The sequence below is a fragment of the Carcharodon carcharias genome, chromosome 10, assembly GCF_017639515.1.
Source record: "Carcharodon carcharias isolate sCarCar2 chromosome 10, sCarCar2.pri, whole genome shotgun sequence".
Classification (NCBI taxonomy): domain Eukaryota; kingdom Metazoa; phylum Chordata; class Chondrichthyes; order Lamniformes; family Lamnidae; genus Carcharodon; species Carcharodon carcharias.
The window spans coordinates 28,813,741-28,827,152 of record NC_054476.1 but is presented as its reverse complement, the minus strand read 5'-3'; the positions used below and the strand labels follow the sequence as shown (position 1 = coordinate 28,827,152).

General features: G+C 40.6%; 1 protein-coding gene across 1 annotated transcript in view; it reads right to left on the bottom strand.

The window, feature by feature from the left end:
* The window catches only part of LOC121282809 (coiled-coil domain-containing protein 73-like), a 134,183-nt gene that overhangs the window by 70,509 nt on the left and 50,262 nt on the right, over positions 1 to 13,412 (bottom strand). Inside the window, exon 9 of the mRNA XM_041196624.1 lies at positions 7,285 to 7,364. Within this exon, the coding sequence (XP_041052558.1) occupies positions 7,285 to 7,364 (80 nt within the window). The remainder of the gene's footprint in view (positions 1 to 7,284; positions 7,365 to 13,412) is intronic.

Sequence of the window (13,412 nt, the reverse complement as noted above, 5' to 3'; positions counted from 1 at the left end):
TGGACAAAACAAACAGCTGACAGAAGGAGGAAGCTCCACAAATATCCCCATCCTCAATGAAGTGGAAGCCCAGCATCTGGGTGCAAAAGACAATCCTGAAGTGTATGCAACCATCTGCAGCCAGCAGTACCAGTGGATGAAGCGTCTCAGCCTCCTCCTGAGGCCCTCAGCATCACAGATGCCAGTCTTCAGCCAATTCAATTCACTCCACATGATATCAAGAAATGGCTGAAGGCACTGGATGCTGCAAAGGATATGGGCCCTGACAATTTGCCAGCAATAGTACTAAAGACTTCAGTTCCAGAACTAGCCGTGCCTCTAGCTAAGCTGTTTCAGTAGAGCTACAACATACGAACGTACAAACAAGGAGCAGTAGTAGGCCATTCGACCCCTCGAGCTTGCTTCGCAATTTAATAAGATCATGGCTGATCTGATAGTAATCTCAAATCTGCATCCTGCCTACCCCCGATAACCTGTCACCCCCTTGCTTACCAAGAATCTATCCACTACTGTCTTAAAAATATTCAAAGACTCTGCTTTCACTGCCTTTTCAGAGAAAAAAATTTCGCCTCATCTCCGTTTTAAAATGGGCGACCCCTTATATTTAAACAATGAAAAACACTGGAAAATTGCCCAGGTATGTCCTGTCCACAAAAAGCAGGATAAATCCAACCCAGCTAATTACTGCCCCATCAGTCTACTCTCAATCATCAGCGAAGTGTTGGAAAGGGTCACTGACAGTGCTATCAAGTGGCACTTACTCAGCAACGACCAGTTCACTGATGCTCAGTTTGGGTTCTGCCAGGTCCACTCAGCTCCTGACCTCATTAGAGCTTTGATCCAAACATGGACAAAAGAGCTGAACTCAAGAGGTGAGATGAGAATTACTGCTCTTGATATCAAGGCAGCATTTGACCAATTGTCGCATCAAGGAAAACAACAGTCAATGGGAATCAGGGGGAAAACTCTCCATTGGCTGGAGTCATACGAGCACAAAGGAAGATGGTTGTGGTTGGTAGAGGTCAATCATCTCAGTCCTGGGACATCACTGCAGGAATTCCTCAGGATAGTGTCCTAGGCCCAACCGTCTTCAGCTGCTTCATTAATGATTTTTCCTCCGTCATAGGGTCAAAAGTGGGGATGTTCACTGATGATTGCACAATGTTCTGTACTATTCATGATTGCTCAGATATGAAAGCAGTCTATGTCCATATGTAACAAGACCTGGACAATATTCAGGTTTGGGCTGATAAGGGGCAAGTAACACAAATGCCAGGCAATGACCATCTCCAACAAAAAGGAATCTATCCATTTCCTCTTGACATTCAATAGCTTTACCATCATTGAATCCCCCACTATCAACATCCTGGGGGTTACCATTGACCAGAAACTGAATTGGACCAGCCATATAAATATTGTGGCTACAAGAGTAGGTCAGGGGCTGGGAGTTCTGCAGAGAGTAACTCACCACCTGACTCCCCAAAGCCTGTGCATCATCTACAAGGCACAAATCAAGGAGTATGATGGAATAACCTCCACTTGCCTGGATGAGTACAGCTCCAACAACATTCAAAAATCTCAACACAATCCAGGACAAAGCAGCCTGGCCAAGGAGGGATTTGAAATCAAGCATGAGGATTTTAAAACTGACATATTGTTTAACCAGGAGCCAGTGTAGAGCACAGGGGCGAGTTCATTACAGCTACACCACAGAATCTGATCAAAGTGGAGGCCAGCTCAATTGTATAAGCAGTCAAAAAATTAGTAACTCTTCCCTCTCACGGTAAAAAGCCTTGCTAATTATCAAATAAGTTGAGGGCAAGAATGCAGGATATAGCTTAGAACTCTTAATCTGTTTGCTTGAGATTTACTTTGTATGCTATTTTGAAGAAGGCATTAGCGAGTTTATTTCAAATTGGTTAAAGCCTCCGCTAAAATAGCGGTGAAAGCAATATTAAATGAACACATTAAGCTTTCATCCGCTAATATCACCAATAGTAATTTCTAGGCTTTTAAGTGAGCACCATTTAGAGTTAACAATCAAACCTAAATATTACTGTTAAGCAAAGAGTGTAAATCAGGATTTTTTAAACAAGTGACAGAATCATTAAATAGCTGTTACATCACTTGAAAATATTACTATAATTATAGCAAATTGCCACCTAACTATTTAGATTCTTTCAGATAGAGATTTATATGGATATGTGAAACTGAAGATCATCAGATAGCATAACAGAATTTTATAATAATCTCAATAAATCATTGTGAACAGACACAACTATAAAATACAATCTAATAAAGAATAATTATGATGTATTAATATTGACCAGCAGTGCAATTATAAAGCTACAGAACAAAAAAATTCCATTATTTCCCACTATTATTATGTGATTGGTATCTCTCAATATTGAAATGCTAATGTTTAACTGAATTTAAAACTAGTGAATATTTCACAGTAGCTATACCAGGCAGCATCTGATCAAAGTGAAAAGCCATAGAATTAAATCTCCCTTCTCACTGTAAAAAGCCTTACTGACTATTGGGTAAAAAAGATGTTCCTTTGCATATTCTGAGTAGTAGGTTTCTATTTCAGGAAAATCAAAGATAACAGTCTAATATCTCAAAATAAGCAGTAGAAACACAAAACAGAGAGATTATTGGAGAGAATCATGCAGCACAAAAGGCCTCCTGGCCAAACATTTACTGGGTTATAGAATACTTTACTTCAGGTGTTAATCAATGCTAAATCAATGACAGCATTCAAAAAAGTACTGTATTATTAGTCTGGAGGAAGAAAATCAGCTTCCAAAATGGGCCTAAATTCAGCACACGAGAAGAAAGGTTCAATGGTCTCCTCATGGATTAACAATTTTCTTGTTATTATTTATACTTCCAATGATATTATTGCAATCTGTCACAGACTGGTCCAATAAAGATAAAACCTGTCCCCCAGTTTTGCCCAAAGTTGCTGCTTCTTAAAACATTGTGGGGAGTACTGTTTTAAGATATATTTTTAAACAAAGAACCCAGCAATAGTACTTGGAGGCAGAGGAAGACATGCAACGGATCTAGTTTTAAACGACATAAAATGTAATTCAAGAAGTCTGTACAGAACATATATCAGCAAGGGTGGTGATGGTGTGGTGGTATTGTTGCTGGGTTAGTAATCCAGATGCCTAAGATCACTTCTGGGGACCTGGGTTCAAATCCCACCACAGCAGATGGTGGAATTTGAATTCAGTAAAGATCTGGAATTAAAAGTCTAATGATGACCATGAATCTTGATTGTTGTAAAAAACCATCTACTTCCTTTGGTTTAACTCTCAAATGGCCTCTGAACAAGGGCTGGCCGAGCCAGTGATGCCCTCATCCCATCCCATGAATGAATGGAAAACAGCAGGCCATGAGCATTATATTTAGTTTTCCAAGTTTAAAAGACACTTTCAGTAATATGCTGCTTTGGCAGATTCTCCCTTTCAATTTTAATCCTGCTTTATCCAAAGACTCGTCTACTTGTACATTCTCTGTTTCTCTTTATTTCATAATGTTACTTCCCGAACAGACAGGTCATTGTGAAAATCAGGAGATTTTCTGAATAGCCCCATGAATGATTCCATAGCTCTGCATTATAGGAACACAGAAGAGGAGCAGACCATTTAGCCCCTTGAGCTTGTTCCACCATTCAATTAGACAATGATGGATCTGCAACCTAACTCCACATGGGCCTTTGTGCCATTTCCCTTGATACATCTGGTTAACAAAAGTCTTATCAAACTCAGATTTAAAATGATCTTGCATCAATTGCTATTTGTGAAAGAAAGTTTTAGACTTGTACTAACCTTTGTATAGAAGTGTTTCCCAACTTTTTTCCTGAAATACTTGACTCTTTTTCAACTATGTCCCCATTCCTAGATTCCTCAATCAACTAAAATAGTTTCTCACTATATAGCCTATCACTTCCCCTTAAGGCTGTGACAACTTTTGATCCCAAAACAGTACCTTAAAGAAAATTTGTAATTTCTTTCAAAGGTCTGGGGAATCTAGACTGTGGAATCTGTAATTGTTTTTAAAATTGTTTGGGAAGGACTTTTAAGAGTTTGCATCAATTGTATAGGGATCAATTTTTATTTTCTTGGCTAACAAGAAATACTAGTCCATGTGACCTGGCGACCCTTGACCTGGAAACGACCAACAGGAAGGCAATTAAGAAAGAAGCCATGTGGTTGGCAGACACAAAGCAGAGCTATAAACCAAAGTGCTGGAGGGTGAAAGTGATCAGTGCACAGAGGAAGACACAAAGAGAAAGCAGACAGAAACAGTAAGAGGAACACAGAGAACTCCCGTGAGGGGAAGAAGCAAATCACTGTGAGGAATAGGTCAGATTTTTTGTTTGGCAGTAATGGAGACAGGAGTTCTTGAAGACAATGTGTGAGCTGGCTAAAAAGTTCTAAAACCTGGAAAGCTGTTTCAATAGCTCACAGATGCTAAATGGGCATTTTATGAGAATCTGAGTGTGATTGGTCGGTTGGTTGAAAAGCAACTCTGGAAAGTTACACAATCAAGACTGTCACGGCCAGAGGGAGAGAGGGTTCATAGAGATATGCCTTGCTGATGATAATCATACCCGTGAAACTTGAAAGTGAAAGCTGTTGTCAGATAGGACTCCTTATCTACTCTATATGAATAAAGAACAGCATATTGTGGAACTGTGTAGCTACATAGTCCCACTTTTGCGCAGGGATGATGCAAATGCTTGTGGTTGTATAAGACATACCTTTTTTGTATCGACTATTTAAGGTGAAATTTACCCTTTTATTTGAAATATCTGTTATGGACAGGCATGAGAGAAAACGGAAACTCCTGTTCTCTTCCCTTACTGCCCATAATCAGTGTGGTTTTTGAATAGAAAGATGAGTGTGTTTCTTAACCCTCTAGTTTATGGTTAATTTGAATAACCAGCAGCAAGCTTTTTCATGGGTTTAAGTGAGGAGGATTATTTATTCATATATTCACCCCGATAAGCCAACTCTATGTCACTCATTCACACACAAACAAACACTCAGGGAAAATACAGTTAAAATGGATAGTGCACTTTTACAGATTACAAAGGAATAGTTTATAAGTCACGCAATTAGCTCGTCTTAGTGTAGGCCTGGTGAAGAAGGGGTTCTTTTCCACTCTTGAAATGTAGCTTGGTGAATCTTATATCAAAGCCGTTGCAGGATTCCCTCAAAGATGTGGATTTTCAGCAAGTCATGGAGTTAGTATCTTGTTATTACTAAGAGGTCAGTTTTCTGTACTGGTGGACTTGAAAAGGAACAGGCTTGAAGATGTTGCAGTCTCCAGTCTTAAGGCATAGACCTTATTGTCTTTGCTGCTGCTGCTGTTTCTTGCTGTGTCATTTGCAGATGTCTGGTTACCCCCAGTGCTTGGAGTAAGAAAGATTTGTTATCTGAAGTCAGTTCCGATTAGGTGACCACCCAGAACTATTTGAAGGTTAGAAGCCATTGTTTTACAATGGGGATGGAAGGTGGCCATTCACACCTACTTATGATGAATTGATTTCTCTACAGCTCTTTGTTAAGTTTGAGCTCAGGGACTTGAATCCATGAGTCCATAGATTTTGAGTTTTGGGTAAGTCCACAAACAATAGGAAGTATGAATTCCACAAATGGTTTCATCTTGATATGTCCATTCCAGATGGGTGCCATCCATGGTCATTCAATTAGGAACTTTCTGGAGACTTGTGCGCATTCTGAGGTTATGCAGAAATTGCAAAAGTCATATGACCCTCAGTAGTCACCTAGGCAGCTTTTTAATGTCCAGTTTTTAAAAGAAAAGGCAGTTTCAGAAAATTCTACATTGAGAACAGTCCATCTTTAAAGTTATGAATATATCATACCTTTACTGGGCATGACATATAATTTGCCTGTTAATTCATGTTTAATTTACATTGATTCTGATTCATCTTAAAGTAAAAAATAAAAAAAGTGAAATATTGTTGGTAATTTCTTCTTTAGGAATCATTGGTAAATTTAGTATTTTGGTTTATGGTTCTCTCACGGGAATTGTAACAATACCTTGAAAACTTTGATCATAGGGGAGAGGAAGCATCATCCCCTTCCATCCCCACTTTCTTGGACATTCACAAAGAATCCAGTGAGTTTTCGGAAGAGCCAGTTCCCATCATGTAGCTATCTCAGCCTTTTAACCATCTCCTACTTTTGTCCTTCACAGACTTCAGGTCAATTACTGATACACCTTCTCCTGTGTCTTTCCTTCCTCACCATTCCAGTCAAATTCTATTTAAATGCTTGTCCAGTTTTCATCTTCTCACTCCTGATGAAGTGTTACAACCAAAACTTTAAACTTGCTTGTGCTCTTCAAAGACACTGCCTGACCTGATGCAAGTTTTCAGAATTTTCTGCTGCTGCTTCATCTTTTTAATTCAGCGTTCTAGACAATTTACTATAATGTTAACCAGTGCTCTAAAAGCAACTTTTATGAAAATGTCCCTGTGAAATATCGACACCCGATTCACAGGACAAGAATAATATATAAAGAAACTGTAGGCAATTTAAAACAATTAGATATAGGTTATTATTTTACATTATATGTTGTTGGAATCCTTTCAGCCTTGCAGAGTTTATTGTGCAACAGCAACAATATATTCTACATATGCATATATAGTAGCTTGATGTGATACTACACTGACACACCGTGCCATAGTGGAAGGCGTGCAGGTCCTCCCCGGTGATTCCTCATACAAGCTCCTTGTTACTCTCGCATGCCAACTAGTGGCTAATTTACAGCAGTACCAGAGAGATCAAGTGACAGAACATTTTAGTCAGTGAACAAGGAAACAGAAATCAAAAAGAAAAAAATAAATTACACTGTAAATGTCTGTAAACGAGGAAAGTTCTTAAAAAGGTGAATGAAAATGTACAGAACTACAGTTCAATTTTCTAGTTGCCATAGCACTGCCTAAATTCAAAAAAAGAGTAACTTTATCATTGCCTCTTACTTCAAGAATGTTATCACTGCAAAAATTCCTCAATCATTATTTGTAGACATTGTAAATCACTTGTGAAGATTTCCTCTGGCAGCTATTTATTGCAAAACCATAACCACATTCTAAACTAATTCATTTTCAACATCAGTAATATTGAACAGAAGAAATCTCCGCAAAAACATTTAAAATACAACCAGAGGAATTTTTACTCCATTGTGTTCCAAGAGTTCAAGGTGCAAATTACTGATCCTTCCTTGTGGTTTCTGAAATACCTGTTTCAGGTCATGTAAATCATTCTCCTGATTTTTATTCACTGTCATTAGCTTTTTGTTCAACCTTGTTGCTTCCTCTACTGTGAAAAAAACACAAAAATGACTTCTGAAAATTACTTTTGACATAAAGTGTCACAAGTTAATCTGAAATATATAATTTTGTGTCAAAAGTTCATTCGTAAATATATTTTCATTATGGACATTCATTATTAAGGCCTAATAAATTGATTTTTTTTTCCACAGCTATCTAAATTGCATCCAAATAAAATGCCATTTGATTATACTAAACCATTATTCAACCTGTTCTTAATAAAAGTAACAACATCCCCTGCACAAAATTCAGAAAGGGTCTTCAGACACTTGTGTTCATAACTGCATATTCTCTTCTTCTTGAGTTCTCTGCCCAAAGGTAGGTCCCTGGAGATTATTTACTGAAGTATAGGCAGCAGAATTTTGGATATGCTCAAGTTTGAAGCATGGAAGATTTGAGGTTGGCCAGGACAGTATTGCAATAGTCAAGTTTAGAGGAAACAAAGACATGGATGAAGGTATCAGCAAAAGATGTGCTGAGGCAGGACCATCAGTGAATTAAGTCCTGAATGGCTCAGGTAGCATGAACTACTGAGAGTGTATCTCTAGAGGAATAAAAAAATTATTGGCAGAACTTGCAAGTAACAAGATGCTCAAAATTATTATTGATGTTGTAGCTTTCTGCCTGTAATAACGAGTCAATTATGAATTTTTGATGCACAATGGCCCAGAACTTCTGATCTCCGGGGGGGGGTTCGAGAGGTACCCCAGAAGATGCACTGGGGAAGTCCCCATTCAGGAAATGCATTGGAATTGCCCAGGAGGTTCAAGCTTCCAATGGGCAATTATCTTGCGCCAGGAACCATGCGATACTCCGATTTAAATAGGAATTAAAACTGCTTCTAACTCCTGGGTAATGATAGTACTGACACTCGCCTGCCCTCCCCCCACCTCCCATGACACCCTGACTAATGGACCTCCCCACCCACCCCAACTACCACCCCCACATCCCTGACCAACCTCCACTCCCAATCTACTCTCCGACTACCCTCCCAACCCCCACCCTTGACCTACCACCCAATTCCCCCTGCAAATGACCACCCAACCCCCGACCCATCCTACCCCCACCCCCCTGCTACCACACCGGCCCCCATCAACCCCATCCTACCAACTTATCTTACACACTTACCTTCTCCTTGGCTTCTCAAACTGGCTAGGACCTTTAACTTACCTGCTTTACAGCAACTAAGTGCCGTAAAAAGTGGCATGGCTTCACTTCATCCGACACTGCTGCCCTGCACTGGATGCCTTGGGAACCCACTGCGCTGCACAATTCTCACTGGGCCCAAGTCTGAAGGTCGATTGCAAAATGTGCAGCTACCAACTAAGGTAAGTAAAAAAAGAGTAGAGTGGCAATCTGACTGATTATCACTCCTTGGAAGTTCTAATAAGTTGCAGCAAAAAAAGACAAGTGGTTTTCTATCTGCCACATTTATTCTCTGATTATTTCTTCAGTAGCATTCATCATTCAAAGAAGTGTAGCTTCTGAATGTAAGCGTAACAAGCTTTTTCTCTTCTTAGCCTGGTTCATAATTAAGTGGACATTTGAGCATGGTGTCTGCTCACTGTCCTGAATCAAAGTGCAACAGTTTTTAGTTTGTTCAGTCTTACTTGCCCCTTTCTTTATTTGGCACCTAATGATATTCATCATCATGAGTTCACTGCCTGAACCACAGCTATGCATATGCCGTACCTTTTACTAGGTGGGGCAAGGGCCTGACCTCAAGTCTATCTCAGTTGAACAGGTTTGAGCCCAGTGCTGTTAGCATTAATCTGAACCACACACTAAATGGCTAACCAACTGAGCTAACCCCACCCCTGATGATACTACTCCACATGCTTCTTGCACACATATCCATTCAGTAAGTGTGCTTTTTTTTGGGGAAGTAATGCAGAGTAAATTTGTAGCATATAAAGCACTTCCTTACTAATGTTTGTTCGATTTTTTTTGATCAATGTGTATTTGACTTTTCATTCCACTGACTAATTGTGACTGAAAGTGAGACAAAAATATGGAACAGGAAAAAGCAGTTTACCCATCAGAACTGTTTTTTCCATGGACCAGTTGCATTTCACTCTCAATGACTCTACACTGCCATGTAATTTCCCAATGGATGTCCATGAAGTTCAACTCCGAACCATATCCCTTGCAAAGGATAAATTAAACAAAGCATCAGAACAGGTATCTAAAATGATACAAACAGAACTGTCCACTGGCTTTGCATGGCATTTCCATCGTCCCGCCTGTTAAGAAATCATAGGCCAGAATCTTCGGGTCGGTTTGCGGGGGCTGGCCCCGTTCGCCGACGCATAAAATGACGTGTGGTGACGTCGGGCGTGTGTCCCAACATCATTGCGCATCATTCAGATCTTCAGTTTGGCGGTTAAGGCCATTTAAATATCAATTTAAATAATTAACATAGCTGCCTGTCCAACCTTAAGGTTGGCGGGCAGGCGAAGAGCCCAGGCGGCCTTCGCATTTTTCATAAAATCTCATCCACGGATGAGATGAGGTTTCATGAAGGTTTTTAAACTTCAATAAAAATTTTTAATAAAATTCATAGGCATGTACAGCTCATGTGACACTGTCACATGAGACATGTCTTAAAATTATTTTCTTTATTTAAATTTTTAAAAATCAAACTAATCTCCCTGAGGCAGCTCTGTGCCTTAGGGAGATTTCTGCGCTCTTTCGCGCACATGCATGAAAGAGCGCTGGCCCTGATTCAGCCTACTCCCCCTACCCACACAGGGAGCACTCAGGGCTTCCAGATACGGGTCATGCTGGGCGGGTCTTAATTGGCCTACCCATGTAAAATGGCGACTCGCAGCCGATCACGGGCAGCAATCGGCTGTGCGCCCACTGCCACCCAGCCTTCCCGATGGGGAGAAAATGCTCCCCATAATGTTCTTCCTCCTTAGTCTCTGCTATTGTTATGTCCTGATGCCCATTATGATAATGTAATCACTTGCTCTGCTCATTTGTAGTACCTTATGTGGCAAATACAAAGGCCCAGATTTTTGCCACAATGGAGAGGCTCTCTGTTGTGACGAAAATCCTGGAAATGGCTAGAAATTCTAAGTCTCACCCCCAAACACGGCACTTCCTATTTTCACAGTGGCGGGAGAGGAGTTGGGCCACTTAAATCACTGTTTGCACTGTGGGAATTCCCTAAGTGGGAATTTGGTAGGCCACGAGTGTGAAACCTGAAGTGTGCAGATTAGAATAGATAAGAGGAGGTTTGAACTTGGTGGATTGGTTTGGATAGCCAGTGCACCCCATTGGAGAGGTAAGGTATCCCTTTGGATTTGGTCCCAGGCCAACTTTGGAAGAGGTAAGGCACCCTATGGGAGAGGTAAGGCACCCTTTGGAATTGTTAAACTTGAACATAATTATGCACTTTTTACACACACACACTCATTGGAGTTGTCAAGCTGGCAATAAGCTGTTAAAGAACTATGAAGCTGTCAAAGAACTGTCCAGCTTTCAAAGAACTATCAAAACTGTCAAAGAGCTGTCAAGGATCTGTCAAGGAACTGTCAAAGGGTACTAGGTGAGTTGGCATGGAAGGGATAACAGCAAAGTTTGGTTGGTGGGGCATGGGTTGGCATGAGTTGATATTAAGTTGTCATAGAGGCTATAAAGTGCTATGGGGATGTGGGGGACATAGGTGGGTATGAGGGACCATTGGAGGAGGCTAAAGGGGCATGAGTTGGCATAGTGGGAATAGGGACCATGGGTCAGTGGATGGAGGCATGAGGTGGCATAAATTTGTATGGACGTGACATAGGGAATGTGTTGGGAAGGTGAAGGATGAGAGCCGGGTGTATGTTTTTTATTTTTTTTATTTATTTCACCAGAGTGCTGGAGCATGGAGGCAGGCCTTCCACCCATCTGCACCCCCATCTTGTTCCAGGGGCGACAGGCCTGACTTCTAATCCAGCCCGCCTCCCGGAATGAAAATCCAAATTGCAGATGGTCATTTTTAAAGGTGGAGTTTGCAGAGCTGAGAATTCCTTCTGTCTCTGTGCACCTGACCCGTTAGCAAAAATCTGAGTCATAGGTTTTGTGAAATTTGCAGTTATCACAAGTGGCTAGCTCTTTGAAATATTACCACAATCTACACTGTGGCACAAAATTCTACTAATAAAGGTACAAAAATAATTCTCTTAACTGTGGCAACTTTTCTTTACATGTCTTTGTTTTAGACCAAATTATCACAGTATTAGTGTAAATACTGATTCTGTAAATGGAGCATTTTAAAATATTTACTATATCCAAACAAGCCAGACATCTTCTACACAAATGTTCAGAAACCAAGCTCTTTATCACTTATCACTGGAAATCATTTTTTAAAATTACAAATCAACACAAGATCTAGTTCTGTATTTCCATGTTGGCTGTTCTAGGGATAAACCTTACCCTAGTAAGCCAAACATATACAAAACAGAGCATTAATATTCATTTTAGACATAAATTTGGAATAAAAAAACAATACCATAATCACAAGGATGAACATCTAATTTTAGTAGCTACGGAGCATAGGCAGCATTTTCAGCCATAACAGCTGGAGATATTAAATCTATTGTTTAAAAAGATAAACAAAGAAACATACTATTCTAAGCATGCACTGCGCAAGCACCAAGCATTCAAAAAATAACATCAGGATAAGATATAGAAACATTATAAGGCTAGAAATTGCTATTGGTGCTTTGAATAAGCACTTCACACAATCATTTGCAATTTTAATAATGCCATTAATTGTTGCTTAAAATTCAGCACATGAAGCAAAATCACATCCTTATAAAATTTTCCAGTCTGTAAATCAAAGTTCTCTGTGGCTGTTTATCTGTATAATCTGACTCTGTTGCTGTTACTGCATTGCACATCAATACGCTAATCCACCAAAAGCCCAATCCTTCCTTCACCAACCAATGAATATAATCACATGCTATAAGCTGCTGATTCCCACCTCTGGTGGGAAACTGATTAAAGTTCAGATTTTCACAGGAGTGGGTCCTTAATTGATATATGGATTCTCTGTCCACTTAGAGCCAGTGGGAAAATGGTGGTGTGGTGGTAATGTTACTGGACTGCTAACTGGCTTAGATTAATGCTCTGAATTCAAATCTCACCACACCCCTGGTGGAATAAAAAAATGAATAAAACTGGATGGGCTACCCTAGGCACCTGAAACAACAACAGCACACACTTCTCAGCTGACCCATCAATGTCTTCCTAACTAAGGTCTGGGGGTGTTATACCAAAATTGGGAGGGCTGTCTCACAGATTAGTCAAGCAAAGATCTGACACCGTCATACTTACCAAACCATACCTTACAGCCAATGTCCCAGACCTCTCCATCACCATTCCTGGGCATGTTCTGTCCCATCAGCAAGACAGACCCACCCGATAATTCAGCACAGTGGTATACAGTTGGGAGGGAGTGGCCCTGGGAATTCTCAACATTGACTCTAGTCCCAAAAACATCACATGGCATCAGGTCAAATATGGGCAAGAAAAACTCCTGCTGAATATCACCCACCTGCCCCCTTCAGCTGATGAATCAGTACCCTCCATGTTGAACATCACTTGGAAGAAACACTGAGGGTAGTGTTAGGGATCCATAGCTGCAAGAACTATATGCTTTTAAGAACATTGGGCAGAATTTTTCCGTTGGCGTGTGGGGAGCGGGACCCACAGCCGACGTGTAAAATGACGCACAGTGATGTCAGGCGCGCATCCCAATTTTGCCGCGCGCCATCGCGATATTTTGGTGGGCTGGCGCGCGATGAGGCTCCAATTGACCTGGGTGTTTTAAAGCACCCGTGCGATCTTCAGCTCATCGCACGGGAACAACGGGCAGACGGGTATCAGGAATTTGCATGAAGCTCATCCACGGTTGGGAGAAGGCGGCTCAGTGGGTTCGCAAATCCAGACATTTTAAAGTTACTGCTCAGAAGTTAGTGAAACTTGCCTGTGTGAAGTGGAAAAGTTGCAAACGCATAGCAGCTGTTTGGACTGGACTCATAACCTT